Below are 17314 nucleotides of genomic sequence, written 5' to 3'. Positions count from 1 at the left end.
TTTAAATGTTCTCAAACATACATTAAATAATGAAGACAACAGGTAAAGTTGTCCTGAAATGTATATGTATATTCATATAATGAAATGTAATAGGGGTGGGAATCTTTTTGATTCTACGATTCGATTCAAATCTATTCTTGGGATCACGATTTGATTCAAAAGAGGCAGTACTTTTGAAATTGGGAATTCTCTTTTGAATCAAATTTCAATTTGATATACTGTATGCATAGAATAGAATTAAAATATATGATCAAATCTAAAATCAAATCTATGCATATCTTAATGAAATTTGATTCAAAATCGAGAATCGAACAGCAGAGAAATGAACAGCAGCTACTGTTAGTCCTAATCAAGTGGGAGTTATTTAGTTTAAACACACCTGAGACACACCTCATATCTGCGTTAATTTAATCTAACCCGCTGCCGCTCAGAGTTCACATTAGCCTCTCACGGCGTGAGCTCACGCACGTCTTTTTCATCATTAAAATGAGTAAGAATCAAATCGACAGACATGACTATGAAAGGAACTGACTATAGTAAGCATCGTAAGCCTAAATTGATCGTAGAGACCATTGGTGGTAATTGTTCTATAATCAATTTAAGGTTACAATACTTTGGGGAAACGCAGCCCTGATCAGTGACCGATTGTTTGGAGTCAGAGATATAGAATATGGGCCATTGCCTTCTCAATATTTATTACTTTAGCTTCTGATACAGGACATGTTCATTCTCTTTTACAGAGTATTTGTTCGTTACCACAGAAAACCGTTTGCGTGTCCATGTTGAACGTGTTTCTTGTATGTAAAAACTAAAGTAGCCTACCTAAGCTATTTTCTGTGAATGTGCGAGACTTCCGGTTCATTACCCACTATATGGAAATAACGAGATGAATAACAAAGTGCTGTAAATGATAAAAATATTTGTGCTATAAACTGTTGACAATTATGACAAATTCAATACATAAAAATATCAAGAAGCATAACAAGCTTTTTTGTACTGCTAGAAATAACTGTAAGCAGATGACACCGGAAGCCAGACACATTTCATTTACAAATGGCCATGCCCACTGTAAAAATAAGGTGGATACCATAGGCAAAAAAAAAATCTCCTAAAAAGGTGTTGATAATGTGAGTTAGGTTTTTTTGATTATTAATTGTATGTTTTGCCTCTGATTGATTTGTGCTTATCATTCCTTGCAGGATTATCAGAAGTGTTGTCGCTCTTCTTCCACTTGACACCATCACTACCCTCCTCACCTGGCCTTCATCCTCACCTGTCTTGCTTTCTTTCTAAGTTTCTTTTTTACCTGTTCAGGATCATTTTTGCATGAATTGAAATACATGAATTGTTCACTGATTTTAATTATTAATTATATATTGTTCATTAGTCTTATTTTAAAGCAGATTTTTATTGTTGTGTTATATTACATTATTATTACTAATGTATTGTTTAAAAATACACAATAAACCTTGTTGTGCAGTTAAAGCTTCAATTGTTCTTTTTTCTATTTCCCATTAACAGTTAAAATAATATTCCTATATTAAAATAATATTCCTATAATAAAATATTAAAATAATAATAGCACTATAAAAGTCATAAAATAACATTTCATAACTGTATAATACTATACAGTATTATTACAAATCAACGGTGTAATACTGTGTTTTAACATGGTAAAAAAATACAGTAAAATAATGTATTTAATTTTACAGAATGCTTAACAGTACTGTATTTAGTGTTACAGTAATTTTACTGTTGAATGAAATACAGCAACTACTGGATAATTGTTGCCAGTAAGTTACTGTTGATTTGACAATAAATTTTTTACAGTGTACCCTTTATAAGTAAAAGGGCGTTTCTGAGTTGTCTGAGATGGTAAGTGCGGTACAGTGTGTCTCCAGCTACAGCTTTGGGACTGGCTGTGTGGTTGTTGCCATGGTAACCAGCAGGAGGAGCAGTTGAAGAGGAGAAGCGCTGTGCCATAAAAAAACTAAACGCTCACAGCTCATCCTTTTGTGGATGCTGTTTGGAAAGGTCTCATGTATGATTCTCATAATTGACTTTCACTGTAATTGAACTGTTGAAAGGGCAAAGATGATGTTGGACGATAGATTGCTTGAGGAATATATTGGATGCTCTGTGCATTTCTGCTGAGGACTTATAATTAAGTTGCTTACTGATAGAAACGAGAAATGGATCCTTGCCAAGATCATTTCTAGTGCGCTGCAATTGCGATACTAGTGTTTTCCGGGTGTCAAAAGAGCCCGACCTCAAGATAAATGGTTTTGGTTGCTCTTTCATTGGGAATGTGTGGGATTCTTTTCACTCATTGTATCGTCCATCAGGTGGAAACTGTGCACTCAACCAAGTCTGATCAATTATAAATATACTGTAATAGCACACCTCTCCTCAACAAACCACATGTTGTCTGATATTAGAGATGTTTCTGATTCATCAGTAGCTGTAATCTCTGAGCATTTAAACATCGTTTTTTTTTTATTGAAATGAAGCTGAAAAGAAATAAAATATAAACATTAGATGGAAAAACTTAAACTTGAATGAAAAGTAGAAATGTTGCCTTGGCAAATAACTGCAATAAAATGAGTTTATGTTCTAAAATGATCTAAAACTGAAATAAATGTGAATGAAAGTTAAACAGAAATGTAAAAAAAAAAAAAAAACTAGTGCTGTCAAATCAATTAAAGGCACACTATGCAAGATTTGTACCTTAATATAACAGCTTCGAAGTCATTTTGGTGGTAAACGAACTCGTAGTAGGATGATTAACAATGGGGGGGCGCCGCTGGCAAAACCAGCAATCAAAGTTTGAGAGGTGGCGCCCTGCCAAATCTCACTAGAATCACGACGTCACATACATCAACAATGTAAGAAGCAGCCTCTGTGGAAGACACTAGCGCGCATTTCAGACGTGAATCATGGCAGAGTCGACGAAGAAAACGAAGAAAGCGCGGTCGGAAGAGTCAAGGAAAAGAAAACGACGGCTCTGCGTCAGTGGTATTTACAACAGTATTGTTAAACATTAACGTTAAGTACTCCACAGCGACTCTAGGGGTCACTGTTTGACAAAAACGGAAACTGCATAGTGTGCCTTTAATCATGATTAATCGCATCTAATCTAATCTTTCTTGATCTAACATAAAACTTTGTAAAAATATAATATGTGTGTGTGAATGTATGTGTGTATATATATATATATATATATATATATATATATATATATTTACAAACTTTTATGTTAGATGTGATTTATCTATTTGACAGCACTAAAAAAAACTAATAAAAATGACAAAAGCACATAACTGTAACAGACACGCCAGGCTCTGTCACCAGCCAATCACAGAGAGCACCATCCCCGGAGTATTAATCACGCACACCTGATGATATACCTCTCAAGATCATCATCACGCACATACTTAAGCACACACCTCGAGCTTCATAGTTGTCTGGTCTCGTGTTTGAGTAAGACTGATTACCTGTGTGTGCTCCTCATCCCGCTCTGTAGTCTCGAACCCTGCATCTTCTCTGCATCGTCCATATTACAGTAAAGTTCCCAAACCATTCTCTTCAGTGTTTATCTCCATTGACATCCCCCATCTGTTTCCATTGATTTCGCTATACTGCAATAAACTCTTTCTTGATTATATTCCAGAGTCAATCCGTTACAATAACAAAATTACTGAATATTAAACTAATATTACAATTAAAAAAAACTTTCAAAATACTTATAAATACTAACAATGACACTAAAATAACATTCAATCAAAATTGAATATTTAATTGTACTTGCTCATTTTTAGAGTCTATTTTAACATTTAGATTAGCAGTTGTCTAACACTCACCTTAAATTAATCTTCAAAACCACTAATAATTTAATAACACTGTTTAATGTCATTTTTAGCCAATCTCAAAACTAATATCCATTTTTCGTTATGACTAAATTTAAACAATTGATTTTAAGTTTCATTTATTTAGGCAAAATGATAACACTTCAGAATAAGGTCCCATTTAATAGCATTATTTAATGCATTAAAGTCAACTAACAATGAGCAATACATTTATTACTGTACTTTATTAATCTTTGTTAACTGTTACGCCCCGTCTAGGGAAAAGGGTGCAACGTGAATTTGGAACAATGATGAATTTATTGTCTTAATTCGGGACTCTTGATTCAGGAGCTGACCGGGCCAAAATAACAATCAAAACTTTATTTTAAAACCTCTTTCCTAAACCCTAAGCCAAAAAAGAAAAGAAAAGAACAGAAAAATACAATGTACAAACCTTACTCCCGAACCAAAAACAGAGATCAACCAGTTTACAAGAAACAAAAGTGCCGTCAGACTCCTTACTTTCCCAAATTCTCAATATTCACAATATATTTACAAAGCCAGGCGAACGAAATTAAAAGGGCAGTCCAAAATCAGCATCAGAAAACAGGGAGAGGAGTCAAATACACCAACAAAGTTCCTCAGATACAAACAATATTCAGTTCAAGCAAGCAATACTCATTCTCTAACACTATTACCTCATTCAAACTCTCCTAACTTCCTCTCTCTCTCTCTCTCTCTCTCTCTCTCTCTCTCTCTCTCTCTCTCTCTCTCTCTCTCTCTCTCTCTCTCTCTCTCTCTCTCTCTCTCTGTACTATATAATCTAAAACTCTCTGCTCAGAACACAAGATCTCTCTAGAGGAAGAGATGACGTGAACCAGTCAGGACATAGCATCAATCAGCCTGCATCACAACTGTTCATTTTTAGCTCAAGTTAACTTGGGTCCATTAAATTATATTAATAAATATTTTTGATTTTATTAATGAAATTAAAATCAAAAGTTGAAATTAGCATAGTCACATATCACTAAATGCTTTATTAGTATTTTTTCATTCTTGAAGGCAGGGTAAGCAATTGCAGAGAGGCTAGCAATAGCAAGCTAGCTTTGAAAGCATGAGATCCCACCCTCCCTTCAGAGTTTCTCCAAAGCCACTCTCTCACAGCAGAGTCTGCAAAGCGTAATGAGAGACGGTGTTAAATTACCTCATTAACATTACAATAATAATGAACATAAACAACTTCCAGAGCGCTGACTTACACCACCTGACTGCTGCAGATTCATTTCAGCGTTGATAGTGTTGACATAGAAATGCATAAATCCGAGTCTGAGGACGTGAACAGCTCCGGTAAGAACGTCACGGGTTGCCATCTCGTAATTACGGTTACGACATTTACATTTAATCATTTAGCAGACGCTTTTATCCAAAGCGACTTACAAATGAGGAGAGCAATAGAAGCAATCAGATCAGCAAGAGGGCAACAGTAAAGTCTCAGTTAGTCTATAGAACACATAGCAAGGTTTTTTCTTTTCTTTTTTTTTATCAGAAAAACAAAACAAATAGAAAAGGTAATTGCTAGTAATAAAGCTAGCTAAAGACCCAGCAGCTTGGGTTGAGTTAGGCAGGTCATTCCACCGTCCAGGAAAAGGTCTGTGAGAGTGATTTCGTGCCTCTTTGGGATGGCACCACGAGGCGTCGTTCATTTGCAGAACGCAAGCTTCTGGAGGGCGCATAAGTCTGAACCAGTGAGTTTAGGTATCTTGGTGCAGACCCAGTGGTGGTCTTTATAGGCAAACATCAATGCCTTGAATTTGATGCGAGTGGCTATTGGCAGCCATTGCAAACTGATGAAGAGAGGTGTGACGTGGGCTTTCTTCGACATGGTATGAACGCAGCATAAGCAGCATAAGTAAAAGTTGGCTTCTGTTTGTTTGCAGTGACTGTCTATCTACAACTCTGCTTCGCCTCATTGAACACGCTGATGACGAGTGATGTCTGCACGAGCAGGTATGGAAATACACGTCGACAGGCAGGTAGGACATCCAATCATTACATTCGGACTGAATGCAATGATTGGACGAACATTTTTTTTTTGTTCCTGAGACTTCCACAGAAGATATATGTACATTGTTTAATATTTAGTCCACTTCTATTATTGATTGCTATCAGGATGTGAAGAGAGTTTCAATCAGTATAACAAAAAAGTGTAATTGCCTACCCAACCTTTAACTATTAACCAATGATAACAAATAGAATCATATTGCAAAAAGTAATACCGACAAATTCATGTATTATTTTAATATAAATAATTTATCGGAAAATAATGATTGCATCCAGCGAGAAACTGTCGGTGATGAGACTTGTGTAGATGTCTGACTGTTGTTGCATAGCTTCAGCTACACTGACACAGCAGAAATACACTGAGAGAGAGAGAGAGAGAGAGAGAGAGAGAGAGAGAGAGAGAGAGAGAGAGAGAGAGAGAGAGAGAGAGAGAGAGAGAGAGAGAGAGAGAGAGAGGCGGAGCGTGTGCATGCCGTCACTGTGGACGAGTTCCCTCCCTTCTGCTCCTCTTTCTCCCGTCCTCAAACACACTCAGACCCTCTAGTCCAGCAAACTGTCTGTCTCTCACACGCACACACACTCACACACACTCAGCCGCAAGATAACGTCTGTGATCCGTTGATCTGCTCTCTACACCAGCGAAGGGAAAAGGTGACACGTTTGTGTACCGCTCTCATGCAGCTCTTCATACTTCCTCTCCTCCTCATCCTCGAGGTGAGGAGCGGATTCGGGACCCCTCTGACATCGACCGAGGCCCCCAGCGTGTCCCCGGACCCCTGCGAGGGCAGACCGTGTCTGAATGGGGGCGTCTGTAGTCGGGTGGGAGAGATGGAGGAGAGCCCGAGCACACAGATGCAGTCAGACTTCTGGGCTTATACATGCATCTGCAGCCAGGGCTTCACTGGACACAACTGTGAGGTGAGAGTGTGAACTTCATCCACTGGACGTCTCTGTGTGCTGCTCATGTTAGATTGTGTGAGAAGCATTTATAACGACATATATGTGTCTGTCAGTGGTCTGCGAGATCATGTGCTGTCTGTGTGATGTGAAGGAGAGTGCTGCGTTGCTGTGGCAACAGATAGGCAGGAGAGGAGAGGCGGCTGCGTGTGTGTGTGTGTGTTAGAGGTAAAGATCACACCATAACTCTATGTCTTGCAGTTAGAAATGGTCTGCAGTGTGTTTCTACACTAAGGCAGCAAACTCATTCTCAGTCTGTCACCTTTTCAATTCACTTTGCAGCGTTGACCTCATTGCATGCATTCTGTTTTATAACAAACCACTACAGGACACTGAGCCTTTCTGTGATGGGTGATGCAAGATTTTTACCCAATACAAAATTGTTTTTAGAGAATATATGTTAAATTATTTATATTATCCTATTTTGTAAGATTGTTTCTCCTGTTTGTAAAATAAAAAAAATCTCTAAATGTTGTTACTTTTATGCTTAAAACAAAAAATAAACTGTTTTCCAATGGGGTACAGTGTAATATATATTTTATGAATACAATTTTCTTTATAAGTAGATAGTAATTATTAGGCCTATTATTGTAATATATCATACTTTCAATTATATCAATATTAGGGTGATTATTGTTAACTAAAACCATTAAAAAACAATTCCGTTACTTGAAATAAAATAAAATATAAAAAACTTATTTTATTTTAGCTAGTTTCCGATTTCTCGTTTTCAATTAGTTTAAGCTGAAGGACTAAAATAACTCAAACTAAATTAACTAAAACCAATATATATAGACTTTTTTTAATTCATGAAAATAACAAAAACACAAAATAAATCTAAAATCCAAATAAAACTAAAAACAGAACAGTGACGTCACATGGTCGGACGCCCCTCCCACGATTGTTGATTGACAGCAGCGTTTCAAGACAGACCCGCTCTCGCTCGTGAGCGAGCTGTCATCATAGTCCGCCATTGTTGAAACGCTGGAGCAGAATGGCGTCTAAGCGATTGTGGTGTTCTGTTCTTGGGTGTAATAAGGAACACAGCATCATTTTGATGTTCCTAAATCCGAACCGCTGAAGACGCAGTGGCTGAGTTTGTTTTCGAAGGGAATATTCCCCATGATCAACAGCAATGCTTTCATGTTTGCACGAATCATTTCTCACCAGACTGCTTTACAAACGAGGGTCAGCATAAAGCTGGTTTTGCTAAGAAGCTGCTCCTGAAAAAAGGATCGGTACAAAGTATGAACAAAGCAAAGGGGTGAACAAAGCTCATTGTCATTTAAAGACACATGCACTTAAACGGCGTGCTGAAAACAGAGCTGTTTTTGACCAGGTAAAATTAGTGTTTTCTTACAATACTAATGAGAATTTTTAATTAAAGTATATTACAAACTTTTCATTTAGACCCTAAAGAATCATATTAACTTGTACAAAAATTGCATTATATGACCCCTTTAAATTTTATATATGTACCATTTAAGTATACCTTTAAGGTACTTAAATGGCCTTAGAGTGTAACTTTGCCAATTTTCAAACCTGATTTGTATTGTTAAAATGTTGGTAGTATATGTAAATGTTTACTCATTCTCCATGTTACTCATTCTCTGTGTTACCGTGATATTCACATTTATTTACGACAGAGGGTTATTAACAGAACGGTTATTGTTAGAGAAGGTTTAGCACTGAAAAATGTATTTTACTTTGTCTCCTCTTTAAACAGCATTATGGTAAAAACTGAACACTATAGCCGCGTTTCCACCGTGGTCTAAAGTACCATGAAGATTAGGCAAATAGTCTGGTGACGTAGCACTGTGCGTGACTTTACAGTTCCCACTGGATTTCATCCTCTGAATTTAAGCTTAATAAAGCCTGAACCTCGTCGTCGGTCCATCGCTTGTATTTTTTTAAACTCCATTGTTGATTCGAATAGCAGACGACTGTCACTGCACGCACCGCAACAGATGGTGGTTGAATAAAATGCTGCGTGGAGTCAACCAATCAAAATGCGGCATGAACTCAACCGATCAGCATGTTCAGCACCCAAGATCAAACAGCACCTTGGCTCTCTCGGCTCCTCTGTCAAATCCAGCCTCAGAAACCTGGGGGTTGTGTTTGACCAGGCCATGTCTTTGGAGATACACTCAAAACAGCTTGTCCGAAACTGCTTTTATCACCTTAGGAATATCTCTAAAATACGCAAAATGTTGTCAAAGAAGGATCTGGAAATGATTATTCATGCTTTCATATCAACTAGACTTGATTATTGCAACTCTGTCTTTACCTTCTTGAATAAGTCAGCTCTGAACAAACTGCAAATGGTTCAAAATTCTGCTGCTAGACTTCTAACTGGTACCCCCAGAAGGTCTCATATCACTCCCGTTTTGTTGGCTCTCCATTGGCTCCCTGTAAAATTCAGGATTGATTTTAAGATTTTAGTGCTGACTTTCAGGGCCTTAAACAGTCAGGCCCCACAGTACATCAAGGACCTTTTGAACCCGTACTCCTCTAGCCGCACTCTTCGGTCCTCTGGCCAGAACCTGCTTATGGTCCCCAAGACTCGTTATAAGACCCGAGGGGACCTGTCTTTTCAGTCTGTTGCCCCCAGACTGTGAAACGCCCTGCCCCTGTCTCTGCGTCTGGCAGACTCTGTTGACTCTTTTAAAAAAGATCTGAAGACTTGTTTATTTAAGAAAGCTTTTGGTTGATGGGTTTTCACTAGTGTCACTTTGATTTTACATATGTATATACATTTTTTATATTGTTTTGTTTTACCTTTCTCGTGTACAGCACTTTGTGATTTTATCTGTGAAAAGCGCTTTAGAAATAAACTTTACTTACTTACTTACTTACTTACTTACTTACTTACCAAGTCCCACCCCTGAAAGTTTCTGAACTTTGAAAAAGTAATACCTCGCGAGCAGGGACTTTCGGAGGGGGAAATATTTACCCAGAACTTCATTTAGACCCTGGTTCCTGTGGTGTAAACCAAGGGGGTCATCCAGCTCCCGGAAAGCGTACCTTCCCCGGGGGCCGCCATTTGTTAGCAAGCCATAACCTGCTGTGTATATGTTTGCATTCCATAGACTCCCATTCATTTTGGCGTCACTTTGACAGCGAATAACTTTACATCTGATGTGTTTAAAGACTCTATTTATCCATTGTTTATTTCTAAAGAAACACGACAATGTATAAAAGGCTCCATTACCTTGTATCTTACATTATGGGCCAGTAGAAGCAGTTTTTGTAAAAAATAGGCTAACAATTGCGTCATAACAACGTGACTCTCTGTCGCACAGTAGAGAAATTACCGTATAGACAGGAGGAGAAGCTCGCAGGCAATCGGGGGGACGTGGAGGCATAAAGTCCGATAAAGTCAAGGGAGAAGCCCATAGAGAGTCATAAAGTTGCTCCTGCTCCTAGCTCATGGACACTTCCTACTCACGCTCTCCGTCTCTGCAAGATTCGGAAGGGAATGATTCAGATTTCTCTTGGCGCTGCTGCTAGAATACTTACAACTGTCAGACAGGTTGCTCACGTCACATCTACGTCGTCAAGCTCAGTTTGAGTCTGCGCAGTTCGCTCAGCCAGTGAGTGCTTCTAATTGACTTCACTTTTCTCTGTTGAAATCTATGGGGTCGCTGTGTCCATTTCTTTTACTGTCTATGGTGTAAACCAGGGGCGCCCAATCCTACTCCTGCCGATCGACTGTCCTGCACAGTTCATCTCCAACCCTAATCAAACACACCTGCCTTTAATTTTCAAGGGATCCTGAAGACATTAATTGGTTGCTTCAGGTGTGTTTGATTAGGGTTGGAGATGAACTGTGCAGGACAGTCGATCGGCAGGAGCAGGATTGGGCACCGCTGGTGTAAACACACCGAGTACCACCCCAAAGTCCCTAGTTCCTGGGGAAAGTTCCTGCGGTGGAAACGCGGCTTATGTCAACAGCTTTCTTACCTGAACGCGACTGTGTTTCCTTCGGGTGGAACTGACAGAGCAACTGTTTCTTTCCTTTTTTCCCCCTCCGTTTGGCATAAAACACTGTTCATTGTCATCTGGTTTGAAATGCTGACTACACACACAGTTTTTTTCAGATTCTCCGTCACAGTCTTCTCTCCATATTTACAATTCTTTACTGCCTTTAGCCACTGCCTACAGCGTGCTGGATCCTTCACTGAAACCCAAATTCTCTCCCACTAAACTTTGCTCTTTGAATTCTTGCACCCGGGAAAAATACAATTCTACACCATTATAACGAAATGTTTGCTAAGAAGTATTTCCTACTAAAGCAAGGTGGTATTTGACTGGTCAAGCATATCCATAGCAGACTGGTGTGAGTGGCCTTGGACGGCAGCATGCCCAGTGCATTATGGATGTTGAAGTTTTCCTGCTTATTTGGCAAAAGTGAAGACAACAGCCTTTTTTCTCTGTTTAGTCAGGTTACTGTATAGGCAGCCAAGTTTTATTGAATGCCCATTTTGCCAGCGGTGAAATACCCCTTTAAGGAAAGGGTGAGGGCCTTTGTTTTAAAGTATTAGCAAGAGATTTGTTGTTTATTGGCTGTAGACGCACATCAGAGTTAATGCACTAATGGGAACAAAGCCTGAATGTGAGTAGCACAGCTAGACACAATTACGGCCTCTGACCTAAATCACTGCAAAGCTTTACTGGATCCAAGAGATCTAAGAGCTGTGTGCACATGCATACGCACTGAACAACAGGTGGCACTCATAAGGTTATGAAATTGTGTGCGGTTGTGTCTCATTTGTGTTTGCATGTCGATCTTGTCTTTGTCTACTCTTAAGATGCATGGTGAGACAGGCATCAGTGCGCCCTGTCCTTTCCTCAACCTTAGTTAAAGCTTGTGTCTAAACCTGTGTCCTGTGACGTCATACTGCTCATTTACATCTCCCCCAACGGATGCTGCTGCGTGATTGGTGTATGGCACTGGCAAGATTAACCGTGATTGGTCGAAGAGGCCTGAAGTCATTGTGATGTCACTCAGTGTTCCATTTCTCCAGGCAAGGCTGGTGTTCTTCACCCTGTAATGAGACAGCCTTTATCCCATACTTTACATATTAACTGCTGCTGACGGGACTGGACTGGACTTATGTGATGCAGCAGAATCACATATTTGACTGTTTTGATGAATAATGAGATGAACTGGAACGATTTGATATAAGTTAGCAGCAGTGCCCTTGAGGATCTCACGTCACCTCAGTCTCAGGTGTAGTGCAGCGGATGACGCAGAGTGGTTGTGCAAGAGTCACGTGTCCTTTCTGAAAACTCGTATTTAAAAGCTAGGTTGGTCTGTGAGGGAAAATATGTGTTTTTCCATGTACTTTATGCACACAGTCACTTATTTACTACAGTAGCTGGATGCATACTTAGAAACCATAGATCTGATTACTGGTCATATCACAAGGGATGGTAATTTTCAGGGTCGTCGTGATTTTCTTCTCTCCTCTTTGGTCTTTTTGCTTTGATTCCAGCTTGTTAAAGCTGCGATAGGGAATTCATTAATATTAAAGAGAGAGCTTGACTGACCATTGTTTCTGCAAAGCTTTCATCTTAAAAAATGTAGATTGAAATATAGCAATCTGTGACCAGTGGGTTTAGCAGAGTTGCCAGATTAACAGCTCTGTGAGAGTGTGAGCCTCATTAAAGAAGATGTAAGGGTAGAAAAAAAGAAGTAAAATGGGAACTAAAGATAGATATTTTGGAGGACATCAAAGGCTCAAAGTACATAGAGAGAGGTATTCAGGAGAACAGTAAGCTGACAGAGCACTAGGGGACATAGAAAGAATAATAAACAATATTTAACCTACTGTATCAAATTTGATATGTGAAGGTGTCTAAATTATCAATAATAAAAACTTTGCTGAAAAACTTGTTGTACACAATCTACTACATGCCTTCTGCCCTCTGTTTGATAGTTCATAATTTGTTTTAGCTAGTAAATGGCTTTTTTGTAAAAAAACAACAACAACAACAACAACAAAAACGTCCCCTATTTGCAGTGAAATCTTTACTGATTTCTATAAAGTAAACATAAGAATTGCTTTTATATTGTCATTAATATTTCACGATGGACATTTTTAGACATTTTTAGACAGCCATGTTGAAATGTGAGAATCAAGTGTGATACTTCAGGCTTTTAAGGAACATTTTTTGATAATTTCTCAGTCATCACTGAATTATAAGTTTTGCTCCCCAGAATAAAAACTACAGGTTTGATGATGTAGCTGGTTATTTGGTGGCACATCTGCTCCCTTCAACCTGCCTTTCAGAGCGTGCTGCATTAATAAATGGCATCGCCAGTGATGTCTGGCTTTAAATGCATGTGTTATTATTTTGCCATGACATTTGACAAAACATGTCTTCTGATCCACACACGTAACTAAGAAGAACTGTGTGGAACGTTCCATTAAAACCCCTGAGAAAATATTTTCCACTTCTGCTTCAGATAATGACTTGAATATAATTTCGTTCGACCTTTAATGTAAGCAAACGTAAATCCTTTGGGGCCCATGTTGCTGTAAACAATCTTTTTCTGATGCAACTCCATGTATTTGTATTTCTCTATTAATGGTGTCCTCCATCTGCAGGCTGGTTATTCATTCAGGCCGATGTTCAGTGGCTATCAGCCAATCACACTTGATTTCCATTTCATACCTGAATTTTGATGATATTCAAACTGTATGAGTGCGAACATTGTGTGAAAGACACTTTCATTAATTAAAACAATTTCTTTTCTCAAAGAAAGCTGGAGAATTCATTCATTTACAGTCATTACACAACTGAATGGTGAGGGATGAACTGTCAGAAACACTGTCTCTCACTTTCTCTATTAACCCTCTGGGGACCAAGGTGTTTTTGGGGCCCTTGAGATGTTCTGACATGCCTTGACATTTGTGCTTTTTTCAGTTATTTATAAACATGTTAATGACAAAGGTGTAAATTCACTATATATAGCACAAACAGGGCTACCATAATATGCGAGCAACTTGTATGTAGATGTTTGTATTTTTAAGAGAATAATGTTTATGCGTGGTTATTGGAAAAAAATAAAATGAAAGTTGCTGAATTAAGACCACAAAACACATATTAAATATGTGTCCACAAGACTTTTGACCAATGGATGTGGTCCCTTTGAGTTCTAGCTTCAAAATTATATGAAAATAGTCTTGCTTTATCGTTCACAAAAAAAAAAAATACATTGATTTAAATGGTGTAAAACAGGTTTTGCTTGGAAAGCCAATATGCGAGGGGGAGGAGCAGTTTACACCCACTCTGCATAATGACTCTGCCTAATGAGCCATCCTTTCAGGTGTGACACTGACTGAGCCACAATGCAAGGACAAAGGATGTATTTAGAAGAAGACTTATATTGACCATTTAAGATTTTGCTTACATCTCTCTTGTAAATATGTTTTGCCATTTTATTAAAAATGTTACAATTACAACAATAATTACAATTTCAACAATATTTCAAGTGTACTCTTTCTTTGTAAAAAAGAAAAAGAAAAAAGATTATAGGCCTACATTTTATCATATGTATTCATTAGTTTGAATATAGCCAACATTGGAACATCTAACATCTTAGTCTATGACTTTATTTTTGACAAATATATATATATATATATATATATATATATATATATATATATATATATATATATATATATATATATATATATATATATAAAACGTTAGATATGAGCAGAAATTGCTAAACAAAAGCTTATTTTATGTGGCAGTATATTTTACAGTAGCCTAAAAACTGTACCCAAATCTAGTCAACAAGTGACTGACTGTAACGTTGTTTTTATGAAATATTAGGGCATATAAATGCTAATTTGCAGTTTAATACGTTGCTTATACAAATACATTTTATTTCAACATATTCCAGTCGATTTTTACTCATCTCAGTAGGCTATAGCAAAGCAGTTTATTCTTTCACACACAGACGCGCGATTTATATTTAGGCTAAACAGTCTTTACAAATATGTACCCTTCATTCATCTCACAGAAAGGCGAGTCATATTATAGAAATGCGATTCATCTTTTTGCGGTTTGCATAGGCCTACACTAACGTTATTCCATAACGTTATTCCACACTTGAGAAAAGAAAACAGCCTACCTCACTCCTCAGCGGGATCTGCTCCTCATATCAGGATATATTGTTCCTCATATCAGCACTGTTCTGAGGAATCTTTTCTCCATAAGGTAGGCTATATTATGCCTCACTCGATCGCGACGCGCTTTGTTTACAGCTGATGTGGGCGTTTCACAGATCTTCAATAGTTCTCAGAATTTGCGTTTGAATAGCACGCGCTCTCCGTGGGCGTGTCACATTACTGTGAATTAGCTCGTAATGAGCTCGACTGGAGTCGCTCTCTTTTTATACAGATTACAGAAGATGAGAATATTTGTTTTTTATATAAGTTACTTCATTTAACAGATGCGATCTCAAGCTTTATGCCCGTGGGTCTGTCTGCCTGTTTGACTGAATTTTCGCGGAGTTATAGATCATTTTCGAACGCGTTTCAAATGGGAGTTTACTGACAGTGAGAAGGCAGAAATCGCATCATGTTAATTTTTCTTTATTTGTCAAAAAGCAAAACACTTTATTTTTATTGTGAGTATACAGAAAAAAAATAGAAACTGAACAGGATCGTTTGATGTATTACACGAAAATGAAAGATCAAAATTAACAGAGCATTTAGTGTTTATTTTCATTGCTAAAAAAAAAAAACGAGCAAAACGCGCGGGCGCGTTTTTGGTCCCCAGAGGGTTAATAGTCGGATGACAGTGGGCTATCAAGTGTGTGTGTGTGTGTGTGTGTGTGTGTGTGTGTGTGTGTGTGTGTGTGTCTGTGCTTTTGTTTTTGAGTGGATTTTTGATTATGCATGTAAATGCCATGTTGTCCAGGGGTGCGTTTCCCGAAAGCATCGTTGGCCAACTATGGTCGCAAGTTCCGTCGTTACCAATAGAGTTCAATGGACATTGCGATGAACTTGCGACCATAGTTGGCCAACGATGCTTTCGGGAAACGCACCCCAGGTCAACAATAAATATCACATGTGCAAGACACTCCAACCTCACTTCAACATTTCTCTTAAGATTTTGTGCGATGACACTGCTTTGAAAACATTGTAACATATGAGTAACAAAATTGATTTGCACCATTTCCATCCTAGTATGCAAAATATAATTTGTAATAAACAATTTTTAACATGATCTAATTGAAAGGTTTTTGTACAATTTTACTTTGTCATAGAAACGTGCAGAATCATAAATTGACACAAAATTACATTTAAAAAGTCTTGTGAAAAGACATTTTGTATTTTTTTCAATATGTGATTGGAATAAACAATATTTAACAATAATTTAAGTGAATATCATATTTAAAAATCAACATGAATTTGAGATTTATTTTGTACAATTTTGTTTTATTTATATCATAGAAGTTGCAGAATCATAAATTAGGCCAACATAAAAATTCAATCCAAGATAAAAAGTAAAAAATAGCATTTTTAATATATAAAATGAATATGATAATCTAAGTAAAAGGTTTAAAAATCAACATGAATTTGTTCGTTTTCAATTTTTCTTTACTTATATCATAGAAATATTTTTTCCTGCAAGTCATATAACTCAAATTCCTAAAACTTCCCATTTTAAATTACAATATGTATATTACCTGATATTTTTAAATAATACATTTTTCAGTATTTTTTATTATATCCTATTGAGGAAGACAAGCTCGGTCTTTTCGAGCTTGCGATCGTGAGTTGTTTTTCAAGTCTAAGGAGAGGTTTCAGCATGATTTGTTTGCAATGTGACCTTTAAAAATAGGGAAAGAGACTAAGTGGAGGAGGCCTTTGCTGAGAGCTGAAGAGTATAACCTTTTGGGGTTTTGAGACGCAGGCTCAAATACTTTTTAAAAATTAAATATAGTCTCTATAGAATAACCATAAGCTCCAGTGGTCGACGTCTTGGGTTTGAAAGCTCACAGCTCTTCACATTAGAGGAGGCTGTCTGGTAAAATCAAAGCCAAAGGTCAGGGATGTATTGATGTCTGTGAGAGCAGGTCTAGTGAGATATCTTGAGGTGGGGATTGAGAGAGATTGTTGATACTGGAAATGCTTCATCCATTTCTTCTTACTTTGAAGGTATTTTTTCTCATCCATGACCCTTTCTTCTCCCCACACTATTTCTACTTCCTTTCTTCCTTTTCAACAGCCCTACTCTTTTTTGTTGTTGTTGTCGTCATTGTAGTCCTCCTGGTCCTTTCCTCCATCAGTAGACTGAGTTCCTGTATATCACATCTTTACCACCCAGATTGTACAGTGTACAGTATGTCCCACACAATATCTTATTGGTATTGTATTGGTAAAATATCTTATTGGTTTTCATATAGAGAAATGCATGTTTTGCTT

At 37.6% G+C, this 17314-nt stretch overlaps 2 protein-coding genes across 2 annotated transcripts in view; one reads left to right on the top strand and one right to left on the bottom strand.

The window, feature by feature from the left end:
• lbhl (LBH regulator of WNT signaling pathway, like) overlaps positions 1-17314 on the bottom strand; it is a 489980-nt gene that overhangs the window by 17114 nt on the left and 455552 nt on the right. The gene's annotated exons all lie outside the window — the stretch shown is intronic.
• dner (delta/notch-like EGF repeat containing) overlaps positions 6376-17314 on the top strand; it is a 34788-nt gene continuing 23849 nt past the window's right edge. Inside the window, exon 1 of the mRNA XM_079874395.1 lies at positions 6376-6824. Coding sequence (XP_079730521.1) covers positions 6582-6824 — 243 coding nt within the window. The 5' untranslated portion in view covers positions 6376-6581. The remainder of the gene's footprint in view (positions 6825-17314) is intronic.

Source organism: Squalius cephalus (assembly GCF_949319135.1).
Source record: "Squalius cephalus genome assembly, chromosome: 6".
In the NCBI taxonomy this organism is placed as follows: domain Eukaryota; kingdom Metazoa; phylum Chordata; class Actinopteri; order Cypriniformes; family Leuciscidae; genus Squalius; species Squalius cephalus.
Note: the sequence above shows the minus strand (reverse complement) of the source record. Positions and strands in the feature narration are given on the sequence as shown.